At 39.8% G+C, this 15,507-nt stretch overlaps 1 protein-coding gene and 1 long non-coding RNA gene across 2 annotated transcripts; both read left to right on the top strand.

The window, feature by feature from the left end:
• The first annotated feature begins 6,859 nt into the window (after window positions 1–6,859).
• On the top strand, window positions 6,860–12,746 carry LOC131548425 (uncharacterized). The gene is made up of 2 exons (XM_058789692.1): window positions 6,860–9,362; window positions 12,563–12,746. Exons 1-2 carry the CDS (start codon window positions 8,733–8,735, stop codon window positions 12,686–12,688), a joined length of 756 nt encoding a protein of 251 aa, XP_058645675.1. The 5' UTR covers window positions 6,860–8,732; the 3' UTR covers window positions 12,689–12,746.
• A 567-nt stretch (window positions 12,747–13,313) lies between these two features.
• On the top strand, window positions 13,314–14,262 carry LOC131547744 (uncharacterized). Its single transcript, XR_009272996.1, has 3 exons — window positions 13,314–13,894; window positions 13,976–14,045; window positions 14,219–14,262. It is a non-coding gene; the product is annotated as an uncharacterized LOC131547744 (long non-coding RNA).
• The last annotated feature ends 1,245 nt before the right edge of the window (window positions 14,263–15,507 follow it).

The following is a 15,507-nucleotide window of genomic DNA, read 5'->3' as shown; positions in this document are numbered from 1 at the left end:
GGCTGCGTTAATTATCTGCGCGTGCTCCTCCCGAAACTTATTAATAAAACATCACTTTAAGAGTGAACTTGAGGACACAAAGAAACGGGTGGAGGAGAAAGGACAGCAAAAACACAAAAGGCCTGAAACTGAACACGTTAGTCGCTTGTGCAGATTTTGTAAAATGGTCCAAACAGTCCTCACATACACACAGGCTTTCCTGGCGTAGCAGGGAAATATGTTCATTGCCCTGCTAAAGTCTTTTCCATTTACCAACCTCAGGACATGCAGAAAGATGACTCGGAAAGAGTTTAATGAGTCGGAGATGGGTGGCAGAAAAAAAAAAGAAAAAGACATTTCTTGATCTTTTGCCCCTTAATAATATTTAACTCATGTATATACTGTATATTTTGATTTGTTTATTGTTCAGTGTGAGACTGAACTATAGACTAATATGTATATTTTGTCAGAATTCTATTTTTCTTTATACTTTATTATTTTGGATCAGTATTTACTAATTAATAATAAAAAGTGCTTAAAGCTTTTAATAAAAACAACTGAAAATTACAAATTGCTTCATGAGTGCTGTGTTCTTTTTCATAGGACAAATATTTTACAGTTTCTATGGTTTTGGAAACACTTAATTGATTATTTAACTTAAGTGTGACTTAAATTATTCTATCACTTAATCAATTTTCATTTAGTACTTGAATATTACTTAGTTTGAGTCAAATTTAAATGCCTCTTATTTTCATTTCAAAAGCCATTTAATAGAGACCATTCATGTTTAATATAACCATTATTATATAATTCATGTTTTCATATAACCATGTAATGTATACTATTATTTTACTGTATTTCTTTTAATACTAATCATCTATTCATAATACACAAATTTAAAATACTTTGCAGCTGTAATGTTAAATTTTACAATTTTGTTTGATGAAAAGCACAAAGCTGTGTTTGTGTAATGATTTAGACCTGCGTGAGTGGGATTCGAACCCCAGTCCAAATAAATGCATGAAAAAATCTGATTGGCTGTGACATCATTTCCGCTCTTTGGCTAGCTGTTGAAATGCTTCAATTTCATTGGCTGTCACTGCGTTCCAACTATCTGCGACTGGCCCCTGGGTCTACATCTTGGATAAAATTCCTAAAAGTTTCGCACCTACAGCACACATTACATACATTGATGCAGAAACGCTGATATGTTCTACATGTCTAAAGTATATAGAGAGATAAACTCCTTATAAGCTCCTTGATTTCGTGTAACAACTTAAAATATAGCCTAATCTGCACAAACTACATTCATTTACATAAATCATTTTGCAGGGTATTTTTTCAAGACTTATTTTAGGCGTTTTTGCCTTTCTTATGATAGGACACTTTAGATCTGAAGTGGAAAGGGGGATCGGTCTTCGAACACCCGTAGCGCACAGCGCTGTATGTTGGCGCACGGCCCACGCAGATATCGGTGACGACAGGAACGTGAAGGTTTTAATAAAATTTTATTTATCAACGGATCAACGAATCAACGAACGGGTCAGCAAACTTCAGGTGTGCGTCTTGCGTCATCGGCCCGGAACTAAAATTTGATTCAGTTCAGTTACTTATGAATGAACAGGCTTAAAGAACAATTCGTTCATGAATTGAACATCACTACAGTGATTTACATTTGTAAATTGTACATTGAGTCTTTTGACCATGGAATTGCCGTTTTGTTCTGGAGCAATGGTGAGTGGTTTCTTTATTTGATATTCACATTCGCTGATATGATATTGTTTTATAATGCCAATATGCACTGTGGCCTGACCCCAGGTTAGCAAATTAGCCAGGTACACGTGTTAGCCAGGTACATGTGAACCAGCCATCTTGCCAGCTCAGCCAGGAACACACTACGACTATTAGACTAATTGTGAATGTCATTTGATACTTACAACTGATCACACCCAAACTCGTCAGAGCCAGTTGCGTTCAGTCAGTGTTTACAGTCAGCATTTAAAATCATAATTGTGTTCAGTTCAGTCTCTTTAGAATGTTTTAGTTAAGTGTTTTCGGTAAGTGTTTCCCTGGCTTTAGGTTGCATATCAGTATTTATGATTTGTTATACTTCCCATATCAGATAATTACTAGACTACATTACTAACTCAGTATCATATTTCAGTAACTATACAAGCATGTTTTGTGGAAGCATGGATGCATGATTTGTTTCATATTTTAACTAATTATTTTTAGGTTGTTAGCATTGATTGCAATGACATATTGTGTTACTGTGTGTTTCAGGATGTGTGAACTCTTTCCAAGGGGACAAAGAAATAGAAGTTAAGAATCGAAAAGGAGTCACCAAAACAACACCAGAAGCAGAATGTATCTGTCAAATTGAAATGTTTGTGTCAAATACCAACACCAAACTGAAAATAAATCAAAATAAACAACTGAAACTGAATTGTAGAAATTCTTTGAAGGAAATAAAAAATGAAATTCTACATGTTTGTGATGTAACTGACCGATATTAGATAACTTTTAGATCACAGTTAACTCACACTAAACTAACAGATTGAATTTAACACAATGACATGAGCTCACATGTTGAGCTTACAATATGAACGCACAGTGAGTGTGCCGTGACCTCACATTGAGCACAGTATGAGCGCACAGTGAGTGTGCAGTGACCTCACATTGAGCACAGTATGAGCACACAGTGAGTGTGCAGTGACCTCAAATTGAGCACAATATGAGCACACAGTGAGTGTGCAGTGACCTCACATTGAGCACAGTATGAGCACACAGTGAGTGTGCAGTGACCTCAAATTGAGCACAATATGAGCACACAGTGAGTGTGCAGTGACCTCACATTGAGCACAGTATGAGCACACAGTGAGTGTGCAGTGACCTCACATTGAGCACAGTATGAGCACACAGTGAGTGTGCAGTGACCTCACATTGATCACAGAATGAGCACACAGTGACCACAGTATGAGCACAGTGAGTGTGCAGTGACCTCACATTGAGCACAGTATGTGCACACAGTGAGTGTGCAGTGACCTCACATTGAGCACAGTATGAGCACACAGTGAGTGTGCAGTGACCTCACATTGAGCACAGTATGAGCACACAGTGACCACAGTATGAGCACACAGTGAGTGTGCAGTGACCTCACATTGAGCACAGTATGTGCACACAGTGAGTGTGCAGTGACCTCACATTGAGCACAGTATGAGCACACAGTAAGTGTGCAGTGACCTCACATTGAGCACAGTATGAGCACACAGTGACCACAGTATGAGCGCACAGTGAGTGTGCAGTGACCTCACATTGAGCACAGTATGTGCACACAGTGAGTGTGCAGTGACCTCACATTGAGCACAGTATGAGCACACAGTGAGTGTGCAGTGACCTCACATTGAGCACAGTATGTGCACACAGTGAGTGTGCAGTGACCTCACATTGAGCACAGTATGAGCACACAGTGAGTGTGCAGTGACCTCACATTGAGCACAGTATGAGCACACAGTGAGTGTGCAGTGACCTCACATTGATCACAGAATGAGCACACAGTGACCACAGTATGAGCTCACTGTGCGTGTGCAGTGACCTCATGTTGTGAACATAGTATGAGCACACAGTGAGAGCGCTGTGTGGTTACACTTTTAGTTCACTGTGACACACACATTGTGACCACACCATGAGAATATTGTGAGCTCATAGTGACATCATTGTGAGATCAAATTGTTGACTGGGAAGTGAAAAGCGATGTTTTAATTCTTAAGTTAAGATGCATTTTCTATAGATGAAAAATCATATTTAGTCTAGATATTTAGTCTTGTTAAAATATAAAATTATTCTCCATAGGGTAAGAAAAATAATCTTACTGCAAACGGAAACAAGAATAAACTATTTTTAATTTCTTACCCCATTGACAGATAATTTGCAAAATAAAAAATTAACTTACATTAGCGTTTTCCCTTCATGGAAACAAGACTAAATACCTTATGTTATTATTATTATTATTATTATTTTTTACACCGTATTCATGTGCATATTTATTTGAGCGGTACCATTTTAAATGGTAGTTTTCTTCAAAACATTGGAGATGGAGATCACATAAATCCTGTATGCAGATTTTAAGGAAGGTGTGCATCCCTCTCACACTCATTCTGAGATTTTTTTTCCTGGGCACAAATCCGTTAAAGATGTGTTTCACAGGACTGTAAGTCAGTGGTGTAGAAATCGGTTTAAGAGGCTAATCTGATAAATGACGTTCGCTTGATAACATCTTTCTGTGACCTCTGGAAGTAACCCAATAATCAGAATTTCCTTCAGGATTTCCAGTGTGGTTGGATGCATTGATGACAAGCATATCTCCACCATCGCACCTTCTGAAAATGAAACTGATTACTGTATGAAATGGAAGGATGCCAGATGGAGGGGTAGTACGAGCCGTAACCACAGCTGTTAAATAAACACACATTATTCACTATTTTGTTGGTCATCTTTATTTCCTAACACAAAAGCAACAGTTATTCTTTTTTACTTTTGGATTTTAAAATTCTTCCAATACTTGACCATCTCCTCTTCATCTGTCAGTGGTGCTGGTGCTTGCTGTCGACGGAGTAGAAGTCAGTAATTAATTTAGGCTATTACTCGAATTAAGAAATATATCAGGTTGGATTAGAGATTATTTAATTATGTGAAAAGAGTGTTAGACTATGTGGAAAAAGCTGCAGCGCATTGAATTAAACACTGAATGATATTTAAAAGGGTGGTTTACTGCTTTTTTTCTTTGCTTGATTGTGTTTATGGGGTGCAATATAACATGTATTCGTGTTTCGTTTGTTAAAAAACGCCTTATTTTTCATATATTTCAACTTTATTGTAAGCAGCTTTCTCCTCTGTCATTTGAACGACCGGTTGACTTCCTGATTCTATAAACCACTCCCTCAGAAACAGGCGATGGGCTCAGATTGGTTAGTTGGGCAAGTCTTGTGTTGTGATTGGCTAAACTGCGTACTGCACATTGTCCGGAAACTTCACGCCCATCACCTTCACGGGCAAATGTAAATAATGGTGTCAATATTGCCGAATCAGTTTGAGCCAGAATCAGACCCAGAAAGCTGTAATGAAGAGAGTCAAGCTGAACTTCCGCAAGCACGGCTCTTACAAAACGTTTCTGAATGGAAGTTTGCTGTTGTGATTACATATCAATTTTTGAAGTTTGTACACGTTTGTCTTATACACACAAAATAGCATCGAACTAACTGGCCACTATAACCAAACAGTGTTGGCTTGTGTTTACGTTCTTGATCAAATCGAAAAGTTACGTCATAAAGTATACATGGAAAATAGATTTACAAAATTAGTACATAATTACAAATTAGGGTCCAAAATGTTTGTAAGCGTTTGTCATAGAAACACGAAACATCATTTAACTAACTGGCTACTAAAGCCAGTGTCCCAGCTAACAAAAAAAGGTCCCCAGGACGTCCCCTAAACCATAGACATAATATACATGTCTATGAGTAGTGAATAGGGAGTACATAGTGTCAAGATGATTTATGACCCTTGATTTATGGCTTTTCCCCTCCCCCACACAGCCCACCCACATAGCGACCACCCACATAGCTACCACCCAGCTCGTGTTGACCCCTTGACCCCGTTAATGCGTTCCAGATGTGAGGATTGGAATGCGTGAAATTCCTACGTCATCCGGGGATGAGATATGTTGTTTGTACAAGTGTAAAACCATAAATGAGCTGTCAAGTATTGTTTTGAAGATTTTATGCTGATCCGGTGGGGGTTTGCCCATCTGTGGACCACGTGGCAGCAGTATCTGGTTGCATTCCGAGGCCTGGTGTGTTATGGACTCTTTCTCTCTCTATGGGTGATGTATGTAAAAGGATAAACAGAATAAATTTTAACAGGGCAGTTTTAAGACAGACATATATCCTGATGACTGTATAAAATGTAATTAAATAACACTCTTAATAATGAATTGGGAATGAATTAAAACCCTCTTACATTTTTTCAAGAGAAAAATATTTCCTCCTCTCGCAAGGAACCCCATTCTTCAAATGAGAGGTTTACCAAAAAATTGTGTTTAGTTGGAAAAAGGCATCTGTCTCCACCCTCACGGTCTTTCTCTCTCTCTCGCTCTCTCTATCTCTGGGGTCCTTGAGCAAAAGATATTGAATTTAAGGGTAAAATCAGAATAAATAAACGATTTTAACAGGTCAGTTTTAAGACAAACATATATTCTGTTGGTTGTATAAAAAGAATTTAAATAAAATGGGCAACATGACTAATAATGAGAAGGGATAAAAAATGTTTAGTTTAACAAATAAAATGGTCTTACGTCTTCATGGTATACCAGTTGGCCTCAAATGAACTGATTACACAAATTGCGTTTAGTTTAAGTTGGAAAAAGTTCTCTCTCTCTCTCTCTCTCTCTCACGCACGTGTGCGCATTCAATCGTCCCGAGTCTTATTTTCTTCTATTAAATGAAAATAAATAAATAAATTATGCAATTACACGCAATATAAAACATTTAGACTAGTTTTAGGTAACAAAACATTTTGTAATGAGGAACCGGCGACGTCAAAATAAGAAAAGGGAACACAATATATATATTTTAACAGGTCAAACGATAAGGGCCATTGTGGACCCGACACGTCCAGACATGACAAATTTCTATGTTTTATTCGCATTTATTTGTATATTTGTACTTGTATCACAAAAAATTTAAGTTTCTACATTATATTTAGAACCTTTAATATTTATACTGTATCATCCCCTAAACCTACCCAGCACAGTAAACTTTCTTCATTTTTTAAAAAATATTTTCATAAACAACATTTAGTATAATTTAATTTAAATTTCATTCACCACTAGAGGTCACCCGCTCACCACATGGACTTTCACACCACACATCACATGGACTGCATTTCCCATCAGCCATCTCACCAATCACACGCACACAGCTGTCACCAATCACTCATTGCACTAATCACACGCACACCTGATCAGACAGCATCACTAATCACACACACTATTTCAACCCTGGACATTCTCTCCCTCGTTGCCGAGTATTGTACGCATTATTGCTGCCCTACAGAGCCCTATTAGTTTTCCTAGCCTAGCCTAGCCTAGCCTAGCCTTGCCTAGCCTTTGTTGGATTGTGTTTTCCCCTGCCTGGACTATCGCTCACGTTTCGGTTTACCTCTCCTGTCTCGCCCCTGTGGATACTGTTTGCCGATCGCCGACCCACGCTTGTCTCTGGTTACTCTTTGTCTCATCCCTGTTATACCTGTTTGCCACTGTTTGACCCTGCCTGTTATGACCACGTCTCTTGCCAATAAAAGTCTGCAAATGGATCCGTACGCCTCTCGTCTCGTCAGCCCCGTAACAGAATACTCGGCCACACAAGGATCCAGCAGCTTTTCAAACAGACATTGGCCAGGTATGGACACAACAAAAATATTATTTGGCATTAAACAGGGTCCACGATCACTGGAAAACCATATGCGAGAATTTTTAGCCATCGCTCACTATTCAGAATTACCAGACATTATTTTAATAGAGATTTTCTGCGATGGCATAAATCCACCTCTCAAGTCTAAGCTTAGACTCGAGGGTCCGCGTTCGTCACTCAGTCAGTTCTTGGACTATGCTCTGTTGTCAGTCGGTTCCTCCTTCACCGTGGGTGTCGCGGAAGAGGAACGTGATACCGCGTCTATGACGGTAATGGCGGACGCAGCAGAGCCCGTTCACAAAATGGCGGCCACAACAACACCCCATCATGTCATTGCTGCCATTCAAGAGCCAAGTCAAGTCAAAGTTAATGCCAAAGAGCTATGTCAAGTCACCGTTGATCGTCACGAGTCAAGCCAAGTCAAAGCTGATCTTTACGAGTCAAGCCAAGTCAAAGCTGATCTTCACCAGTCAAGACAAGTCACAGCTGATCTTCACAAGCTAAGTCAAGTCACCGTTGATCGTCACGAATCAGGCCAAGTCACAGCTGATCTTCACAAGCTAAGTCAAGTCACAGTTGCTGTTAAAGAGCCCAGTCAAGTCACAGTTGGTCGTCATCAACCGAGTCACGTCTCAACTGATCTCCCAGAATCTTGCCCCGTCTCAGCTGTCCGTCCAGAGTTACAGCAGCACGTCACGGCTGCTTGTTCAGAGTCACAGCAGCACGTCACGGCTGCTCGTCCAGAGTCACAGCAGCACGTCACGGCTGATCTCCTAAAGTCAAGTCACATCACAGTTGCTCGTCCAGAGTCTCGCCAGACCTCCGCTGACCGTCCAGAGTCACGTCCCGTCTCCGCTGACCGTCCAGAGTCACGTCAGCACGTCTCCGCTGACCGTCCAGAGTCACGTCAGCACGTCTCCGCTGACCGTCCAGAGTCACGTCAGCACGTCTCCGCTGACCGTCCAGAGTCACGTCAGCACGTCTCCGCTGACCGTCCAGAGTCACGTCAGCACGTCTCCACTGACCTTCCAGAGTCGGGTCACGTCCGGGCTGACACACCCAGATCATCAAGGTCCGTCTTTCATTATCCCAGTCTGATATCCAGTGTGAGGGATTCACCGCTGGTGTCTGCACACACAGCTGGTATCCCCAAACTCACTCACTCTAACCCTCCTGTTCCTGAACTGATTCCCCTGTCTGAAACGCTTCCCCTGATGGATCGCATTTTGGTGTGTTTGGGCTGCATACACCACCACAGAACTCCCAGAGGTGACGGCGTCCACTATGATGTCTCTAGAGGTGGCGGCTGATGCTGCAGAACCTCCTGAGGTAGTGGCGCTCACTGCCGTGTTCCCTGAAGTGATGGTACCCGCTGCAGTTTCTCCAGAGGTGGCGGTACATGCTGCAGAACCTCCCGAAGCGGCGGTGCTCACTTCAGCTCCTCGTATGGTGGTGGCGCCCAGCAATGAACTCTCAGCCTGTTGTGTTACGGTCAAAGAAACCATTACTGAACTCTCCCTGTGTCCTGTGTTTACCACTGTAGAACCTCCAGAGGTGGCGGCAACCGCCGCAGAACCTCCAGAGGTGTCAGCGGTATCAGCCAATGAACTCTCATTCTGTCCTGTCACGGCTATGGAGGCCATCAATGAACTCTCGTTCTGTCCTGTCCCTGCTATGGAAACGAACTATGAACTTCCTGTGTTCCCTACCCCAGTCCTTGTGTCTGTGCATGTTCTGTCTCCTCCTTGTGTCTTTGTTCTCCATAGGTCCCAGGCTCTGCTGTGGGTTCCTGACCCGTCGTGGTGGGCTCCTGCTCTATCTGCTCCACCTGTTCTATCTGCGCCGCTGTGGTGGTTGAAGTGTCGTCCACCGCAATTCAAAGAACAAGACGCAGTGCCAGAGTTTGATTCCAGAGTAGGTTTTATTTTTTAATGGAATAAAACCTGAAAACTCGTTTGCAAAGGAGTCCTCCCGAGAACTTGTCGCCTCTCGTATATATACTCAAAAAAATTAACAGAAGGGAGGGGGTCTCTATACATTGAACCCCACGTGTACCATCCTATATTTTACTAGTGTACATACTTCTATCTGTCCCATAGGAGAGAAGACCATCCTGACTTTGTTATGGTAAAGGGGAGAAAAGCCCCCTCCTCATTTCTTCCAGATGTGCTTTGCCACGTACACATTTTGACAAAAAGGCCTTCAGAACATATTGGTAGATTCAATAGATACATTTTTCGCAAAATTCACCTTGATTAAGTCTAAATAATTCTGATTAATATCAATAAAAATCTTCTACATTCCTCCCTTTGAGACTTCATTAAGTCTCACAATTTGTTTACGTCTACCCAGAGTGCTACTTCATAATTCAGTCCTTTCAGCTAACACTATCTAGTGACTAAGTAAGTCACGCAGGTTTACCATCAACGACTAAATGATGCGGCAGCACTCTGGCGGAGAATCAGAACCAAACATCTCTCTCCACTTTTAATTAGAAGAGAGTAAAAGATTCTGTCTCCTTTCCCCCTTTATAGTAAAATACAATGTTAAAAGCATGAGCGTGCGATTGGTTCAGCGCTTGCCTGTGGTTGTCACAGTTATGTATATCAAACACTTAAAAACACATTCAAAACATAATACATTGAATATTCCAAGAAACAATAGTTCGGATCCGTTGATCTTCAGCACAGATACTTTGCGTATCGTAGAGAGCCATCCTTGGGCAGAGGTTAGGCTAGCACTTACACCCAGGATATGGCTCATCTTTATATCTCCTTTTCATAGTTATCCGAGTCGCTGGATCCATCATCCGAAGTTTGCTCATTTAATATCAGCTTGTTTAGCAATCCTTCATAATACTCATCCAAGTTTCTCTCTGTGATTATGCGCTGGTTGTTTGGGACTTTTATCATCTCCATTTGTTTCACAGTAGCATTGACGACCAATGTTCTTAGTATCGGTAACACACAACAAAATAATAAACCTCCTATCATTATGGCAACTCCTAAAAACATTCCTAGTTTAGCAAACCATGCTCCCCAAGCTCCCAACCTTAGATCAAACCAATCCCACATTTTCCCGTCTGTCCCAGCATTAGTTTTAAGTTCAACCCTTAAGTTTTTCAATTTGGTCATTACTTCTGTGAATGCTCCTTCTGGAGCAGTGTTATTTGGTATAAAAGTACAGCATTGATCCCCAAACATAACACAGACTCCTCCCTTTTCAGCTAGCAAATAGTCCAAAGCTATTCTGTTTTGCCATGTCATTCGGCTTGTTGCATCTAATTGTTCTCCTAAAAGTGATAAGGCGTCATCAGTGTAATTAATAAATCTTTGCTGGTTGTAATAGATATAATTGATCCATTCTGTATTTTTATTTTGCGCAATCCAAATGAATATTGATTCAAATCCTGATTTAACTTCGTCTCTTGCTTTAAATTCATAAGGTATACCTCTCGGTTGACCAATTGAATCTATATAAACTGCAGGGTCTTTTTCATAAGCTCTTCTCGATCTAGATTTCTCTTCCTTTGTTTCTCCTTCGTCTAAAGAGATGTGACTGTCAACATAACCCTAGTGCATAATCCTGACCATTTTTCTGGTAAGGTTGTCAAAAGGCCATATTCTAATCCACACATCCACCAAATGTCTGCCAATGGAATATCAATGTCATCAAATATAGGTGGTGGGCCCTCTTTTACCACTAAATAGTCAACTGTGCATCGCGGTATTTGCCATATTTTACTACACTTTCCTTTAAATCTTCCTACGTCAACATTTCCCTTTTTCTCATAACATTCAAATTCTTGATCTGCCATTAATTGTATTCTTCCTTGCGCCTTTTGTATTTTTGTTTCTTGTATAATAGGCCATTTACGGGTACGTTCACATTGAAATTCAGTAGCTTCTCTGTAAATCGTTGTGGATTGGAGAAACTGGCACCAATATGGACAAAATGCCATTTTTTGGGTACAGTTTCTAAAAACATTTATCGCTTATTATATATATTGAATATATGTGCCGAATGCTTAAATCCTTGAGGTATTCTTGCATAACTATACTTTTTTCCTGCATAGGTAAACGCAAAAAGGTATCTACTCTCCTCTGCTAATGGCACGCTGAAGTAGGCGGAGCAGAGATCAATTACAGTAAAGTATTTAGCATCAGGAGGGACGTTCGTTAGCAACGTGTGTGGGTTTGGCACATCAGCTGGCAAATCTTCAACTATTTCATTGATTGCTCGCAAATCATGAACAAGACGCCATCGGTTTTTGTCTGCTTTTAGTATAGGCATAATAGGAGTGTTACAGTAATCAACGGATGTTCTGTTGATTCCCATTTGCTCTTTCCTGCTTCTCTCATCATTGGTCCTAAATCTTTTGTTTCCCAGTTTTTTCCTACATATATCGCAATATGTGGGACAGAATCAGTTACATTGAACCATTTTTCTACAAATTCACTGTTTGGAATATTTAAAGCCGCTCCTTGTTTCCCTATTATGATATACTCAGAGACTGTCTCGACTTTTGACCTTTGTTTCTTCCTGCCATTTTGTTCTATTTTTTCATCTCTGTCCTGATCATAGATCATTGTACAATGAAATTCTGATTTTGTTAACCGTGCTTCAGGTATCTGTGCTTCAATAAACTTTCCCCATTTGTTTACTGTCTGTCTCACATCTTGTTCTATCTGTCCTATCCAATAGACATTTGCTTTTGGCTCCGTAATTACCATTTGCATTTCTGTTCCTATTGCATCGATAAATATTCCTTCTGGAGAACACCAAATTTGTAACCCCAATCTGCATAATGCGTCTCTTCCTAACAAGTTGATAGGAGTTTGATTTGACACAAGAATGGGCATTGTTATGCTTTGATTTTTTGTTTGTAGACACACTGGAGCTGTCATCGGAATTAATTGCATTTGTCCCGAGAATCCTACTGTCTTTGTGAATTTTCCAGACAAGGGGAGATGTGAAGCATATTTTGAATTTAAGCAAGTAAAAATTGCTCCTGTGTCTAACATCATGGGTGTGTTTTTACCCTCTTTTAATTTGCATAATAGGCTCTTGATCTGCTTTAGTTGTTAACATTGGTAACTGGTTCTCCCCTGTAGGATTCTCTGGGCACCCCTAGTATCCCTGATTTGGTCCCTCCACGGATTAACAGGGCCCTCTCCTGTACCTCGAATGGACTGCTGCCAACCTTCTCCTCTGCCCCCTTGAGGGTACTGCTGGTATGACAAAGTGGGACAATTATATCGGATATGTCCTGGCTGATTGAACATTATGAAGCTGCAGACTCGGAGCCTGCTGCATCCACAGTCCCGCACCTAGAGTCCCGCATTTTCAGACCCCTCGTTTTTCGAGACAGCGCCTCCTATCAAATTGGATCGAAAACACATGGATAAACACGTGAATAACCGAAACGTGAGTATCGTCAATCTTAAAATGATTTCGTCAAAATTATTTCTTTTTTAATCAAACTACTTTAAAGCTCATCGATACACCAACATATGAACAGTCTATTTAATATTTGTAATGATAGTTTGTAACAAAATTTGAGCCGTTAATGTATGTTTTTTCGCCTTTTTCCCCCGAAAATATTTTGATAGCTAACGTTAACCTTGGACTTTTGTAGACAAGCCATTGTAAAAAATATTAAAATTAGTTGACATTAAAGTAGACCAATTAAATACATTAAGTGTGTTAATATCAAAGAATTTCATCATTAATTATTTAATCAGATTTACCTTTTTTTAATTACCGGACCCTTTCTCCTAAAACTATAAATTGAACAAATTAATGTCAAGTAATTATTTTACTTTATATAATTTATGTAGACTACTTAAATTAGTTCTTATAAAACGTAAGTATTAAAATGGATCAATATTAATTTAACTGTGATATGAAGTTGTTGCCAGCCATTTACAACTCATAGGCTACAGTTGCCTAATAATCAAATTTGCTATGCCTTCACTATGTATTAACCAGTCTATGGTATTAACATGTGAGCTAGAATGTGTCATTTGGCCTTTTTTGGGGGTTCCTTGTTTTAATTTTTATTGACTGAAATTTGACTATGGGCTCTGTGGGGTGGTCTTAAATTTTGAATTTGAGTTTGACTCTCTCTTTTTTTTTTTTTTGAAGATGGATATAACAATTCAAACGGGGAAATCACTTCCAGAATTACAGAAATGTAATAAATGCTGCAGTGATTTTCACTGCCCATTCTGTGCCCCGATATATTTCAAACCGACAAAGTTGTCCAAAGTTTATTTTGATTGGATTGTTTCTATTATTGCCATATATGAAATGTTTTATACATTAATTAATTAATGTATTTATTTATATGGACAGGCCATCATTCATGGCCTATGTGAGCTGCAGGCATTATCCTGGCAGGAGGCTGAGGAGGTGTTCCTTCGTGGCCCTACTTATCACCCTAGGTATGCTTGTAATTTGCATTTGCAAAAAAATTTTTATTATTACACAGTATTTTTGACAATGGCATTCATCTTTTATTTTAGTGAAGTTGAGGAATTTGACCGGGTGATTGCAAAAAGAATGAGAAAAGAAGCAACATTTGCCTACCAGAAAGTAATTGTTTTACCTTATGCATTTACATTACATTTTACATTTATTCATTTAGCAGACGCTTTTATCCAAAGCGACTTATAAATGAGGAGGTTTTTTGAATGCAATTGAAGACGAAAATAAAGTCACTAACACAATTCTTTCTTCCTTTTTTCTTTGCTTTCTCCTGTTTACAGCAAGATGACAGTGATTAAGGCGATCGTTAAATAAAGTACAGAATTGTTTATTATTGGTGTTTTGTCTATTATTTGAGTTTTGCTTCACATTCAAAATATCAAAAAACAGTTTTTGTAATGTTAGCATGGTATAATGTTAATTAGACCATTATATGTTGAACTGAAAGAAAAATGGAATTTGAAACATTGTACAAAACAAACATTGTAGCAATATAATATCACATAATATTTTTCAGAAGATAGTTCAATCTGTATGTGTATCCGTTACATCAATAATTTCCTTTCAATTACACCCACGCTCAAAAAATAAATACTGGGTAATTAGTTAGTTTGAGAACACAATGATTTTTTTTTTTTGCCACATGCATTAAGCAGGGAACGCAAATATTTATTTGGATAACTTTAAATAAAAAGAGACCGTAATACTGCATTCTAATGTTTTCAATGGCATCTGGGTGCGGTTGGATAAGGGTGTTATACGATCTTCCGAACAGCAGGAGGCGCTGTCTCGAAAAACGAGGGGTCTGAGAATGCGGGACTCTGGGTGCGGGACTGTGGATGCAGCAGGCTCCGGGTCTGCAGCTTCATAATGTTGGGCTGATTGCAGATCCAGCATAAATCTGGAAGGCCAGTATAAGGTCTGCCTCTTCCTCTCTGGCCTCTCTGCATTGGTCTTTTTCTCCACCCCACTGGAGCTGGCTGTTGAGGGTAAACATTAATTACAGGTGCAGGAAGCTGGTGTGTGTTCGGAGAGCCTGCAGTAGAAGTGCTTGGTTGAATAGTTGGTTGCGGAGCACTTATAGGAGACATAACTGTCATTTGTTCCTCTCCTTTCATCATTGGAGCTTGAATCTTTCGTTTATTTTTCTTTGTCAGCTCTTCAAGCTGTAGTTGAGTTAGCTTGCGCTGTAGCTCTTTCTCTTGGGTCTTGAGCTTTAGTTCATTCTTTCTGTGTTGCTCCACTGCATGTGTCACATGATCACAAAATTCTTTATGAGTTTTTGAGTTCAAGCCAACAACATCCTCTAGCCTGCTCTTTACGGCTAGAGGCATGGCATCAATTACAGCTTGTCTGAATAACGTAGCCATCAGAGGGTCCCCCTCAGGATTTATTTCAGTCTCTTGTTTCCAGTTTTTCAACTGTCTCTGGATATACACGGCTGGATTTTCAGTATCTCCCAGTGGAGTTCCTCTAAGCATTTTAGGATCCAGCCTATTCGGGTACTCCAGTCGCAATGCTTGCCATACTGCTGGACGAAATGCATCAAAAACAATTCCATCCATATTGT

This window comes from Onychostoma macrolepis, chromosome 10, assembly GCF_012432095.1.
Source record: "Onychostoma macrolepis isolate SWU-2019 chromosome 10, ASM1243209v1, whole genome shotgun sequence".
Classification (NCBI taxonomy): domain Eukaryota; kingdom Metazoa; phylum Chordata; class Actinopteri; order Cypriniformes; family Cyprinidae; genus Onychostoma; species Onychostoma macrolepis.
Note: the sequence above shows the minus strand (reverse complement) of the source record. Positions and strands in the feature narration are given on the sequence as shown.